The 13,200-nt window shown below is 56.0% G+C and overlaps 1 protein-coding gene and 1 non-coding gene across 3 annotated transcripts; one reads left to right on the top strand and one right to left on the bottom strand.

Moving 5' to 3' along the window:
* Window positions 1-570: 570 nt before the first annotated feature.
* On the bottom strand, window positions 571-12,683 carry TMEM259 (transmembrane protein 259). 2 transcript variants are annotated; one of them, XM_064396125.1, is made up of 11 exons: window positions 12,051-12,683; window positions 10,009-10,275; window positions 9,550-9,715; window positions 7,332-7,442; window positions 6,347-6,469; window positions 5,926-6,026; window positions 5,013-5,070; window positions 4,616-4,699; window positions 4,005-4,137; window positions 3,578-3,677; window positions 571-2,953 (listed from the first exon to the last, which is right to left on the bottom strand). In XM_064396125.1, the coding sequence occupies exons 1-11, from the start codon at window positions 12,273-12,275 to the stop codon at window positions 2,159-2,161; spliced, it is 2,163 nt and encodes a 720-aa protein (XP_064252195.1). In that variant the 5' UTR covers window positions 12,276-12,683; the 3' UTR covers window positions 571-2,158. The 2 variants fall into 2 exon arrangements, with proteins under 2 accessions (XP_064252195.1, XP_064252196.1); XM_064396126.1 differs by having other exon boundaries at window positions 9,604-9,715.
* A 299-nt stretch (window positions 12,684-12,982) lies between these two features.
* On the top strand, window positions 12,983-13,089 carry LOC135284939 (U6 spliceosomal RNA). Its single transcript, XR_010350009.1, has one exon. It is a non-coding gene; the product is annotated as a U6 spliceosomal RNA (small nuclear RNA).
* Window positions 13,090-13,200: the final 111 nt, after the last annotated feature.

Below are 13,200 nucleotides of genomic sequence, written 5' to 3'. Positions count from 1 at the left end.
CTGGCTGAGAGCAACCCTTCCCTTCCCCTCCTTGCTCCGCAGGCCCAGCTCAGCCCCGCCGCAGGACGGCCGCGATTAGGAGGAGGAGGAGGAGGAGGCAGAGGAAGCTCCCACATGCACGCGGTAGGACAGGCAGAGACGGAACCTCCCTCTGGAGAGGCAGCTCCAGCTCCAAACCCGGGCTGATCCCAGAGCCACCGCAAAGCAGAGCCGGAGCCCTCCTCGGGCAGAGGGTGAGGGATGGAGACGCTGCACGGGGAGCGGGACAGGCTCGGCTCGGGGCTCTGGGGATGAGGAACAGCTCCCCATGCCCCTGCAGGCGGCTCTGGAAGGAGCCGCAGCCCCGCAGCCCCTCCCCTGGCGCGGAGGCTGCCCAGCTCCACCGAGCACGGCCGGGACAGGGCTGGTGCTCGGCCCTCTGCCCTGCCACCGCCCCTGCACACTGCAAGGGGACAGATGGGGACAGCCCGGGACGGCAGGAGCATTCACCTCGCTGCACCCCCCTGCCCCCAGGAGTCCCACACATCAGCCCAGCACAGCCGTGGGCAGGACATGGGGCAGCGCTGCAGGAGCTGTTAAGAGATAATATTTATTATTATATACAAACACATTTTGTACATTAATTAAATAGAATGAACTCTACTCTTCATTCATCAAATCATTTGGTTTGGTGTCCCCCATTCCCCTCCCACCCACTCCTCTGAAAAGCATTCCTGGCACTCCAGAGGCTGGGAGCCACTTGGCCACGAGGCCCCTTCTCACGAGTGCTGGCAGCAGCAAGGTTTGACCTGCTGGGCACAGCAGGGTCCCCCCTGCCTGGAGCAGCACCACGGCTGCTCCAGGCAAAAAGGAAAAACAAAAAGGGGGCACCCAGGTGGGAAAGGCAGAGGGGTGAGGAGGGGGCTCCGAGCCCCCCGTGTTGATAAGGTAACACTGAAACAGAGCCCTCCCAGGGGAGGGACTGCAGACACTGCTCAGCCATAGGGGAAAAACACTGAACTGGACAGCTGTGCAGGGACCCTGCTGTCCCCAAGAGCCCATGTGCCACCTCCTGTCCCTGCCCTGTCCCACCATGGTTCTCCCAGAGCTTCATCCTGCCTCACTATGCTCCCCCTCCCTGCACAAACCCTCCTTCCAGCACACCCTGGCACGGATCTGGCCCCTCTGCAGGGGTCCACAGGCCCCAGCTCAGCCTCCTGTAGAGGTCAGGTTCTGCCAGCCTCACCCCCACTGCCAGGGAAACGTGGGGAAACCAGGTGAAATGTCTTGGCTTTAGTGTTTTGGTTCTTTGCTAAACCAGCTCATGCAACAATCCAGGCACGGGGAGCCACTCTCTCCTCTGGGATGGGGCTGATCCTAAGCACAGACGTGTCCCCCAGGAGGGACAAGGCACTGGAAAGCAGCTGCCTCACCCAGAGCAGAGCTGTGCAGGACAGAGCTGCTGCCCTCAGCCCACGCCTCTGCAGACACCCACTGCAGCACAGCTCCCTCCAAGCATCACTCATGGCTCCTGGGATGGCAGCTCCTGGCTGGACACAGCACCTTCCACCTCCCAACCCACCCACCAAGGGAAGTTTAAGGACAGAAAAAAGGGGCTGGACTGCAGCTTTCTGCTTTGGTTGTGCCCTAGCCTGGGCAGACTTTGTGCCTGGGGAAGGTAAAAGCTCCTTCTCCCCCCTCAGGAGCAGGAAAGGTGACCAGGAATTGCCTCTGTGGTTCTCCCACAGGGGCTGGACACTGCCTGCTCTATCCACTCCTACTCTAACCACAAAGCTGCCACACCCGTGGCCTGTCCAGGTCAGCTCCCACCTGGGATCAGCACCTGGACTGCAAACACAGCTGCAGGGGCAAAGCCAGGGATTGGGGGACAAGGAAAAGCCAGGGCACGAGCAGGGCAGGGTGGGAACAGGTAGCTGGCTCACCTGTGGCCTCAGAGGAGCCCTGGAGCCATGTGGGCCAGGGGACCAAAACCCCCCATCCTTCCCACAGCCCCCCAGTGCCTTTCCTAGGGGAGGGAGGTCACAGCAGCCCTGCTCTGTCCCAGCTGCTCCAGCTCTGCTCAGAGGGATCCATGGGTTAAGGATGATGGTGAAGTGAGAAATAGTAACAAACAAAATCCACATGTCTTCCTGGCAGTCCAGAGTGACAGCAATGGGGCTCAGGACAGGTTCCTGGAGCTTGGCTCTGAGCTGGGCGTTCTCTCTGCTGGTGCTGGGCAGGGGCTGCTCTCCCCTCGGTCCTCCAAACCTCTGTCCTGGTCACTGTCCCCCCCCGAGGCTGCCAGGGGCTCTGCCAGGCTGCTGCTGCCCGTGCAGTTTTTGCCACCGTGTTTTGCTCGGCTGTTTGAGCCCTCCAGAGCCTCAGTCTGCTTGGGAAGGGAGGGGCTGGGGACCACCCCCTCCTGCAGCGGGGCAGCCCCAGCAGCGGGGGCAGCATCTGCTGCAGCCACCACGGACGTTGAGGTGACCTCGATGGTGATGGAGCCCACGGCCGTCTCCGGGCGGTCGCTGCTCACCCTGATGCGGGCCACCAACCCCGAGGCCGCCGCCGCCTCCTGAGGGGTCCCGTTGGCCACGGCCTCGTGCACCACGGCGGGCTCCAGCAGGGTGCTGCTCAGGTCGGACAGGAACGAGGCCTCTGTGACGATGGCAGCCGTCTCGGCCACCCAGTTCAGGTCGCTGGCCACGGAGGCGGCGGCGGCGATGACGCTGGAGGCGTCGCCGGGGCTCAGCGCGGCCGGACCCCCGCCCTCCCCGAGGGGCCCGGGGGGCAGAGGGGCTCGGCGGCCCCCGGCCTCGACCGGGGCAGCCGTGGTGTTGTTGTTGAGGTTGTCCTGCAGCGTGGTCTGGGTGCCCTGCCCGACCTGCTGGTTCTGCAGCAGCATCTCCTGGATCCGGATCTGCTGCAGGATGGCTGGCAGCTCGTAGTGGTGGAAGAAGTAAATCATCGAGTGCTGGAGGAGGAAAAGGGAAAGGTGTCACCCTGGGTCTGGTGAAAACCAGACTTCTCCTGAAGAATCCTGCTGCTCTGACACCCAGAATGTCAGCAGCAAGTTTGGAAAGATTTATCCCTTCTACTATGACTACTGCAAGCTGCTTTATAGCTTCTCTCTGAAGACAGGCAACAGAGTACAACCCCTCTTCACTTTCAAAGGCTGGGAAAAGAAGGATGACAGCATTCCTCTGGCCCATCCTCTATTCCCTGTCCCCACCCTGCAGCAGGTCAACAACCAAATTCACCCAAGAGGTATGCTGGATCCAGGATATCAGACATCAGCTTGGAGCTGATCCCGCCAGCATCCTCACTGCACAGACCTGAACAGCTCCTCTGCAAGGCAGACCCTCCCTAGGATTTATTCCAGAAGGACAGGACAGAAATCCTTCCCAACACCCATGTGACATCAGGTTATTGTCAGTCCCATGGCTGGACTGGAGGCAGCAATCCAAACATCCACTGCTCCACTTCCAAACCAAGCTTAATTCCACCTCTTACAGAAATAAGGATCTCTCCCTCCAACCCAGCTTGAGAGGAAGTTTGACACAGCCCCCCAAGGCGCAGCAGCCCTGCAGGGACTCACCTGGATGAAGAGCCAGGAGGTGACAAGTGCCAGGCTGCTGTACTGCCCGTTGAAGCGGTAGTGGTAGGCGTAGAAGGCAAAGTGGTACAAGTAGAAGAATCTGGACAAGAAAGCAAGAAAAATCAGTTAAAATGAGAGCTCCCTTCTCCTCCCAACACCATCCTGAGCTGGGGCACTTCACAGGGGGTGACACAGACTCATTAACAGCTAATTAGAGTTGCCTGTCCATGAACAAGACAAAACAAGAGGCTGGGGAAGATCAAGGTGATTGCAAGACCCAGGCCCAAACCCAAACTGGAAGAATTGCACTTTGGATCCTGTGATGTGTGGGGCAGCTCTCAAGCAGCCACACAAATAACACCTGGGGAGGACTCAGAGCAGCTGGGGGAGGACAGGCAGGGGGAATGTGGCCACAGCCAGCCCTCACCTGAGCCAGTGCCTCTTGCTGGTGTTGGTGTGGCAGCAGATGGCGTCGTACTGGTCCGCCAGCCACACGATGAGGATGATGTAGAAAGCAGTTGTGGTGTCATTGAAGAACTCGGACATTATGGCCTCCATACCTGGGGACAGAGGGGACATCAGCACGTGGCAGGGCATGGCAAGGGGTCCTCTGTCTCCTCAGAGCAGGCCTGTGACTGCACCTGCCCAGGGCAGGTAACTGGGCTCTGCTATGGCCAAGAATGCTCTGCCTGCCACGTCCCACGGATCAGCTGCATCCCACAGCACAGATTTTGGGAAATTTTGCTGCTTTTTAAATTAAACTTGTACAAATGCAACGTGGCCACACAGTGCAAGTCTGCAATGAGCTCCAGGGACAGACAAAGCTCTGGATTCTGGCATTTCCCAGCACACTGCTGCTTTTCCAGGGGACCCAGAAGGACAATGGAGCTCACTGTGCCATCAAATTCCAGAGCCTTCTGCCTTGTGATGAGCAGCCACAGTAACCACCTGCCACGGCCAGCTTGGAACAGGGAATCAGACTTCCCACAGCTCCCAGAGGGACGTGCTGCAGACACAAGCAGTGAAGCAAGTCCTTACCGACCAGAGCCAGGATGACAGTGAGGAGTGGAGCAGCAGGGAATGCAATGGTCATGTTCATCTCCAGCATCTGTAACAGGTCAACTGCAAGAGGGAAAACACGCTGAGGCACAGAGAGGACAGAGGGCCACAGAACCCTCCACCCCACAGTCTGCTCAGTGCAGCCACATCCTCTGTCCCCAGCCAATACTTCTCAGGCCAGAGAATAAGCTCTGGCAAGTGCAGTGACTGGGAGCAGGAGGATGCACTCCCCATGCAGCCACAGGCAGGACCCTTCTAAACTGGAACTAATGATCCTCAGGGTCCTTCCAACCCAAACCTGCTGTGACTCTACAACACCCCGTGCTGCAGCAAGCACAGTGCCCAGCACAACCCAAACCCCCCAGCCAGTCCTTACCAATGAAGACAAAGATCTGATGGTGTGAGTAGCGCAGCAGCATCGAGACAGAGAGAGTCTGGAAGAGGGGAGAGAAGGGGAGGCAGATTAGAGCCCCACGGGTGCAGGGAGTCGCTCGGAATCGCAGTGCGGCACAGACCCAGGCGAGCCTGGGCTTGCACATCCCACAGTCATTAGCTGGAGCTGTGCAGAGCCATTTCCCAAAGAGTAATTAGAGCTTCACAAACAGCAATTAATCTCTGTGCTGCTGCAAGGGAACAGACAGTAAGGGATTTGTTTATAAAGGGACCAACCCTGAATGCTTCTGCTGGGGCCACACCAAGCCACAGAGCTGGGAGCAGGGATTTTCCTGTCCTCCATCCCGCTCCTCCCTGCACTCAGTTCCTCCTCAGTGCCCACAGTGTGATTGTGCACAGACCTGCCCCATGGGTGGGACAGCCACACACAAAGAGACAGTCACCCACAGCCACCCAAGACAACAAACACCAGGTAGTTATGGCTTGGGATCTTGTCTGATGTGTATCTGAAAACACCTTGTCTCACACATCATCACTCGGTTTATCTTGATCACTACTGGCAAATCAGTCTGGGCTGTTCTTAAAAATCTCGGAGGACAAATGTCTGCACCCTGTACTGACATGTGGAGTGTTTTAAGGACACTTAGAAATTAACAGCAGCTCCCTTTTGACAACAAAAACAACACTGCATTTTAAGTCAGCTCTACTGTTCATTTCACTGGTGGACTTCAGGAACTTTAAAAAAAACCCCAAACAAACAAAAACACGTCCCAGAGTGGGGCCTTATCCTCCACTAACTACACTTTAAAAGCAAATGACAGCTCTGCTGTAACACCAAGCACTCCCTGCCCAGCACCAGGCCGAGGCCAGGCACTGCCCAGCTCACAGTGACTTACGAAGATGACCATGATGACGAAGGCTGCCAGGTAGGATGTCCTGGCCATCCACATGCTGACAAAGCGATAATGCTCCCCAGACACCACGTTGCGAAGGAAACCTGGAGAAAAAGCACAAACACAAGCTCAGTGTGGTTAAGCTACAGACTGAGAACCAAGCTCCAGTGCCTGCTGGAGAAACAGGATTTGGAGCAAATCCTCAGGGCAGCACTCATTGTCATGCAGGGTGGTGAGGTGGGAGGAAATCACGTTTCCAGACACCTCTCCCCTCCTGCCTCTCTCATTTTGTCCTTGACAATAACACAGAGAGCTGCTCCCTGCATTACAGATTAATCAATAGTCAGAAGATGATAGTCAGGCATCCACAGAACAAACACCCACTGCTCCAAGCAGCCTCTGCTGAGACTCCTGCAGGCCTTACCTTTGTTTTCCTCGTTTTCAGCTAAAGCTTTGACACTCGACATCAGGATATCATCGTAGCCCAGGAACTCGTCCAGCAGCAGGCGGCTGAACCTGTCCCCAAAGCACTGATCCCTCGTAGGATCTAGAGAGAACACAAAAAACCTTCTACACTGTTCACACCACAAAGGCACAAGGTGAGGGATACTTGTGCCACCAGAGCTGCATCTGTATGTGGACCTGGGGCAGTAAAACCAAAGTTGGGAGGACTGGGAGGGAAAATCTCACCCCCTGACAGATGCAGCTACACTGAAGTGCAAATGGCAGTCATGCCTTAAGGACTGTCAGGGATGTCACTCTTGTGCTGGCACAGACACAAAGGGAATTTGCCTTCTAGGCTTGGCCTATCTCTGGGGCTCACCCTGATTGCTCATTACTGCACAGGAAAGCTGCTTAACCCCCATCCAGCTCTGCTTCAGCTTGAGTGGGAGGAAGTGATGAGCTCCTCTCTGGTTGCTGCACTAACAGATACAGAGGTTCACAGGCACAAGAAGGTCTGAGGCTGTGTTCCTGACTTGGACAGGTTTTAACAGAGCAAATGCCAGGAGAGGAGAACACTGGGGAAATGAACTGGTGCTCACAGGGGCACAGCAGCACACACAGTGTGACAGATCTGTGAGCACAGTCCCCAGCTCCTGCACAGCTGCTCTGGCCACCAGGCTCTACTGCTGCTGCTCACAGCTTCAGTGCCTTGTGCCAGGGAGAGAGCTCTTCTCTGCTCCACGGGGGAAAACTGTGCTGGGCATGACATCAGGGCTCACTGAAGCAGGCTCCACCATTTCAGAAAGCTCCTCCTGAAAAGCTGTGACCTACTAAAGGCAGACAGGCTGCACAATGCAGCTCCCCTGCGTGGGAAGCGAGCACCATCAGCTTCAGGAAGCGCTCCCAGAGGTGCTGTGGAGGTCTGTGCACTGCAGGTACCCAGCCCTGAGCCCCTGCCCACTCACCCAGGGTCACCACCATGACGGGGATGCTGAGGCGCTGCCGTGTGCTCTGGGACAGGCGCAGGAAGCCATATTCCAGAGAATATTCCACAATGTACTCCTCCTGTGGCCACACTGCGAGAGAGACACAGGGAGACTCAACACCCATATCTGCAAACAGCCAGCACGAAGAAACAGCCCCCCTGGGCACCCTCCCTCCCTCCCATCGTGTTCTTGAAAAGGGAACTGGTTGTAAATGTGGGCTCCAGGCTTCCCTCAACCAATTAAACATAAATCAATATAAACTCTTTGGAATTACAGCCCTTGATATTAGTCCTTAATGTGGGACTTCTGGGAAAGCTTCAGGGCAGCAGTTCCAAGCTCTGCCCAGAACCTGCCCACATCTTTGCCTGGCAAGCCCAGGGCCACCTGCTCTTGCTTTGCTCAATTTCTGCTTCCCATGTTGTTTGGGAACCAGCAGGAAAATCCACTTTACACCTGCTGAACACCAAGTAAATGCTCCAGAGGCAAGAGCCCTGCACTTCCCAGGGGACTGAGGTCACTGCTGCAATTACATGTCAGAACTGAAGGCAGCAGCAATTACAGCTTTCCCAAAAACTGGTGGTGCCTGAAGTTTCCCTGGTTTGTTGGGTTTTTTTTTGTTTTTTTTTTTTAACAAGACAGGTTCCAAAGAGATGCTTTTTTGCTACATCATCTCTGAAAGGACAAAACCTCCCGCTAAGCCAGAGCCAAGCAATTTAATCCCTGCTCTTTCAGACTGCCAGGGTGTATCTCCAGGAGGGGGGAGGCAGCTGTCAGGCAGCTCCAGCACCACAGTGACAGTTAAAGTGACACAAGAACTGAACAGACACACACCTGACCCAGCACTGACAGAGATCTCCTGATCCCCTTATTGGGCAGCAAACACAAGCTGGGCTGTTTGGTTTGTCTTTTGTTTCCATTATAAACAGTTTTAAGCTCAAAAGGAAATCAAGGGTTTAAATATCAACAAACAGTTACTTCCTTTGTATAATAAAATATTTTGTCATTGTAAAATATTCTGACTAAACATAAAATTTGGTGCAGTGAGAAGACCAAAAACCTGGAAAAAAATATTTAAATCAGATATTTGGGACTGAATTAAAGATGTGAATTTTGTAACTAATCTGGGAAACAGCCTGTTCTCTTCCTCTCCTTTTCTGGATCATTTCCAACCAGGCATTCAGCAAAACAAGGGACTTCCCACCAGTGCCCCAGCCCAGCACAACGTGACTCTTCTCAGAACCCGGGCACCAGCAATAAAGGTCCTGCACCAAAAACATTTACTGTTCTCTGGTCTTAATGACCTTTAATTCAGGACTAATGAGCCCTGGATGAGCACCAAGCAAATCCACTGCGAGACCAAGGAACAACACAGTGTCCAGTCTCATCCTCCTCCACAGCCACAACCCCAGTGTGTCTGCAGAGCAAAGAATTCCAGCCTTCACAGGAACAACACTGTGGTGAAAGAGGTCAACTTCTTGCAAATTTTGTGGAAAAAGCCAAAGAATCCAAGTTCACATCTCTATTTTAAGATAAATATTCCTTAGATTTCCTACCTTAACCACTAGAAACAGAAATTTTTCCACACTGGAATTCCATTTTAAATAATACAAAGCTACTAAATCTGCCTCTGGAATTTACAAGTCCTGAGCAGCTTAGGTCAGGCAGGAAAAGGGTGGGATAAGGCCAGGGAACATCCGAGTGGAACAGCAGTGCTGTACTGCAATCCACCAAAACCCGCTGGGTGGCTTTTGGGATTAATTAATTGTAGCAAATTGGCTGCTCCAAGTGCTGGTGTTGGCTCAGCACCCAGAACACAGCCCAAACCCTGCTCATGGTAGAAGGAATGTCACTGTCAGGAGATCCCTGTGGATGGCAGGGGACAGTGAATGGATCAGAACAGGGGGTTCAGGTTTATCTGAGGTACCTCACAGCAATCACCACAGGAGCCTGCCAAGCCAGGAGCCTTTGTTCACCTGTGGTTATCTGAAGCCTCTTGGCCTGGCAAAATTTCTAACCCAGCCTCCCCCCAGCCTAAGGGCAGAGCTTGCTGTGGGTCTGCTGTTAGTACTGACAGGATTATCCCCAGGACAACATTTAAGGTCACTGTGCAGGTGGCCCAAGGAGCCAGGATGGGACATGTGGGGAGGATGATGATGGGAGGAAGGAGGAGCACAGGTAGCAGTGAAGGTGTGATTACCTGCTCGGGCTAGCATCTCAAACTCGGACACAGTCTCCCGCAGAGGCTGCATACCTTTAGTGGCTGCGTCACTAAACGAGAACTCCTGGCTGTCGTTGTGGGGCAGCTCAGTGCTGCTCACCCGGGATGGCTTGAGGAACACCTTGGGCTCGATATCCAGCTCAAACTGTTGGAAAACCAGAGTAGGGAAAGCCACATCAGCAGCCTCTTTACCTCTCACCTGTCATGCTCTCTTTATCCGCACAAAGGCTTCACCCCCCCACAAAAGGACATTTGATCTGGCTTTCCTTTCTGTGTTAAACCATCAGAGGCCAATGTGGGGACTCAGCAGCAGCCAAGGAAGAGGCTTTGTTTCCAGGAGACCGAGGGATACACAGAGACTTCACTTCCAACCAAGACTTCTCCCCAGCCCATCACCCAGTCTCCCCTCTCCAGCGTACACAGAGAGCACATCCTTACCTTGATGGAGCTGTTTTCAAACATATCCACAGTCATCTCCTCCTCTTCCTCCTCCTCCTCCTCAGTCGTGGACTCCACCACCATTCCGGGGAACTTGTCCACGCCGCAGAACTGCAGGAAGATGGGGGCCCGGCTGGAGTTGCGCTGGATTTCCACGCGCAGGATTCCGTCGCGGGGCCACTTATCGCGCACGTGCTCCAGGCAGTTGATGGGAGAGCGCGAGAAGGCGATGTGGATGTAGGCCAGGATGAAGAGCACAAAGAGAGCCTGAAGGGCAGGAGACAAGGCAGACACTGTCAGCCCCCCTAGTATCAGCAGCTCTTCTCAGCCGGTGGAACATCAGAATAATTTGGGCGAGTGGACAAGAGCTTTGATGCTTCCCTGCATCAACAAGGCAGCAGCCAGACCTTGGCAATTCCAGCAGGGAACACAGCAAAGGCATCAGGAACCAACTGCTGCTGCTCATGAGGGCTGTGACAGAGACAGTGACAGCCTTCTGAAAGCTCAGGTCCTGCCTCCAACAGCGTCCCCAAAACCGACCACACACAGCACCAGTGCAGGGTGAGGCCATGAGGCACAGTGAAGGAAAAGGAAACACGTCTGTGCCTTCCAACCCTTCCCTCCTCAGCACAAAGAGTTTCCTGCTGAAACCTACAGAAACCTGCCCAGCTTTGTAAAGGCAGAATAAAGAACACTCTAAGCAAAGCCAAGCAGGATGACCCAAACCCACACGAGATCCGTTGTCCCACAGAACAGGTCCTGCCTTGGCCCCCGAGGCCGTGCACAGAGCAGCACAGCTCCCTGTCCTGCCTCCACCCCAGGAACAGCCATAAACCACTGCAAAGCAGGGTGGACTAAAAACACTTGTTCCCTGGAGTGAGCAGAGATGTCCAAAGTTCAGAGCCCAGAGCAGAGCTGGCACTGCTGAGCCCAGAGCACCTTCCCTGCCTGCTGTGTCCTCATCAGCCCCGCCGTGCTGACCTATTTGTGATGAACAAACAGCCTGGTAAACACCACTCTGCAGAGCAGCTGCACAGGCACATGTGAGGGGAGGGAAGGCACAGCCACCTCCCTGGCTGCAGGAGCCACAGAAGAGCCAGGGGTAATTCCAGGGCTCGGGAATGAGGGTTCCCACTTCCCTCCCGCCAGCAGCTGGAGGAGAGCTGCTGGCCCCTGACCCTGCAGGCTGCTCTCCAGAGCCCTGAGGAAGTTTTTCCTTCTCTGGGAGGAGCTGGGATCAGAGGCAGAAGCAAAACAAACTGCTCCCAGCCACTCTGCCTGACCACTGCACCGTCAGCACTACCCCTGTCTCAGCTGGTTTGCCAGGAGGCAGATGTACAACAGGGAGAGGGAACAGGGATGTGAAAAACCCAAACGTCTCCTGAAAGGGTAGAAAACATATCTGTGCAGCATGAGACAAGCTGTGCTGAATGTTTTCTTGCTGAAACCTACAGCAGTGAGCTGCTGTTGCCTGGCAAGGTGCTCTCCCCCTTCTCCTTTCCCTGATTTCTCACCCTGGAAGCTGTGGAGCAGGATTTGACCTGAGGGCAGCCACCCTTGGACACTGACAGGCCACCCCTGACACTGGGAGGGTCACCAGCAGGCAGCTGGGGTCACCCCAGAGCACAGTGACACATTCCTGGCACTGCTGAAAGGAACGGGGCTCTGCCTTAGCTGCCTCCAGGAAAGACAAGGCTCCAGCGAAACTCCAGCAATCCAGCAGGTCGTGTGGGAAATGTATCCAAAATGTGCCATTGCTAGGGAACAGAAAAGGAAATCTCTCCCCTCGTGCCAGCCTGGCTGCCCAGCAAGCTGGCTCAGCAATTTCTTTTTGATTTACAGATCTGGAAGAGCTCCAGAGCACAGGGAACACCGGGACCACCACGGAGACTCACAGGAGAGACCCACGGGAGCTGCGGCGACAGCTCGGTGTGCGTGGTCCAAACACAGCCTGCTACCTCGGGCAGAGGCACGACTTTGGGTGTTTCTAACGAAACTCCTGCCCTCAGCCCAACCGCGGGCCGGCAGGAGCTGCCCCTCACCTTGAGGAGAACGAAGAACTCGAAGACGCGGCGGAAGGAGGGAGGGAAGAGGCGCGCGTAGGTCACTGCCATCTTGAAGAACAGCGCGTGGAAGAGGCGGTCCCGCACGTTGATCAGGGGGTTCTGGTTGAGGTTGGGGTTGCGGACGCCCCGGTTGTTGCCGCCGGCGGCCCCGGCGTTGTTGGCCGGGTGGTGGTTGTTGGCGTTCGGCTGGTTCTCGGACATCCTGACGAGTCGGGTGAGGGCTGGGCCCGAAAACGCTGCTGCTCCTCCTCGGGCCGGGCTGGGGCCGGGCGGGCGCTGCGGAGGGGCCGCGGGCGCGGCACCGGCGCTGCCTCCGTCCCCCTCCCCGGCCCCTGCCCGGCGCGGACGCCTCGGGGCGGCGGCGGGTCAGGCCCGACGGCTCCGGCCTGGGCGCTCAGCGGGGCCCGGCAGCTACGCGGCCGGAGCAGACGCACCAGGGACGTGGCTGCCGGGATGTCCCCGCGGCCATGGGGGTCTCTCGGCGGGGCGGGGAGGCGCGGCGCGGCCCGGGCGCGGCGAGCGGCTCAGCTGTCCCGGCGCGGTCCCGTCCCGTCCCTCAGCGCTCCGCCGCCATTTTCCTCCGCCGGCCACGGCGGCTCACGCGCGTGCGCGCGCACGCGCCGCCAGGGCACGACGGGACGGTGGAGGACACGCTCCGGCCCGGCCCCGCCCCCATGCAAATGAGGAGATTTCCCACCATGCACCGCGCTCAAGCGGCACCGTTCGGCCTAAAAAGCGCAAAATATTTCAACAAAAAGGAAGATTTAGAATAAAAAATTAGAACGTATCGCTTGGGAGAGTGACCATGTGAAGAAAGGCACAGGAATACAAAAAAAGATAAAGTCGTACTGAGGTAAAAATTATCAACTGTGGGAGGTTTAAATACTGCTGTGGGTTTAAACGGATTCGTGCTCGCTTCGGCAGCACATATACTAAAATTGGAACGATACAGAGAAGATTAGCATGGCCCCTGCGCAAGGATGACACGCAAATTCGTGAAGCGTTCCATATTTTTTTTCCAGGCAGGGTCTCCAAGCCCCTCCCCGGGGCGACCCTTTTGTCCCCCCGAAACGCGGCACGGGCCGTCCCAGCCCCCGCCAGGCCGGGGCAGCCCCCCAGGCGTTGT

The sequence above is a fragment of the Passer domesticus genome, chromosome 21 (genome assembly GCF_036417665.1).
Source record: "Passer domesticus isolate bPasDom1 chromosome 21, bPasDom1.hap1, whole genome shotgun sequence".
Lineage (NCBI taxonomy): Eukaryota > Metazoa > Chordata > Aves > Passeriformes > Passeridae > Passer > Passer domesticus.
Note: the sequence above shows the minus strand (reverse complement) of the source record. Positions and strands in the feature narration are given on the sequence as shown.

What these genes read in the sequence shown, in the direction of transcription:
- TMEM259 (XM_064396125.1), bottom strand. Translation starts at nt 12,275, where the DNA reads ATGTCCGAGAACCAGCCGAACGCCAACAACCACCACCCGGCCAACAAC. An exon ending in CGTCATGGTGGTGACCCTGG is followed by an intron (nt 6,470 to 7,331) that starts GTGAGTGGGCAG and finishes TGTTCTCTCTAG; the next exon opens with ATCCTACGAGGGATCAGTGC. An exon ending in TGAAAACGAGGAAAACAAAG is followed by an intron (nt 6,027 to 6,346) that starts GTAAGGCCTGCA and finishes CTTTTTCTCCAG; the next exon opens with GTTTCCTTCGCAACGTGGTG.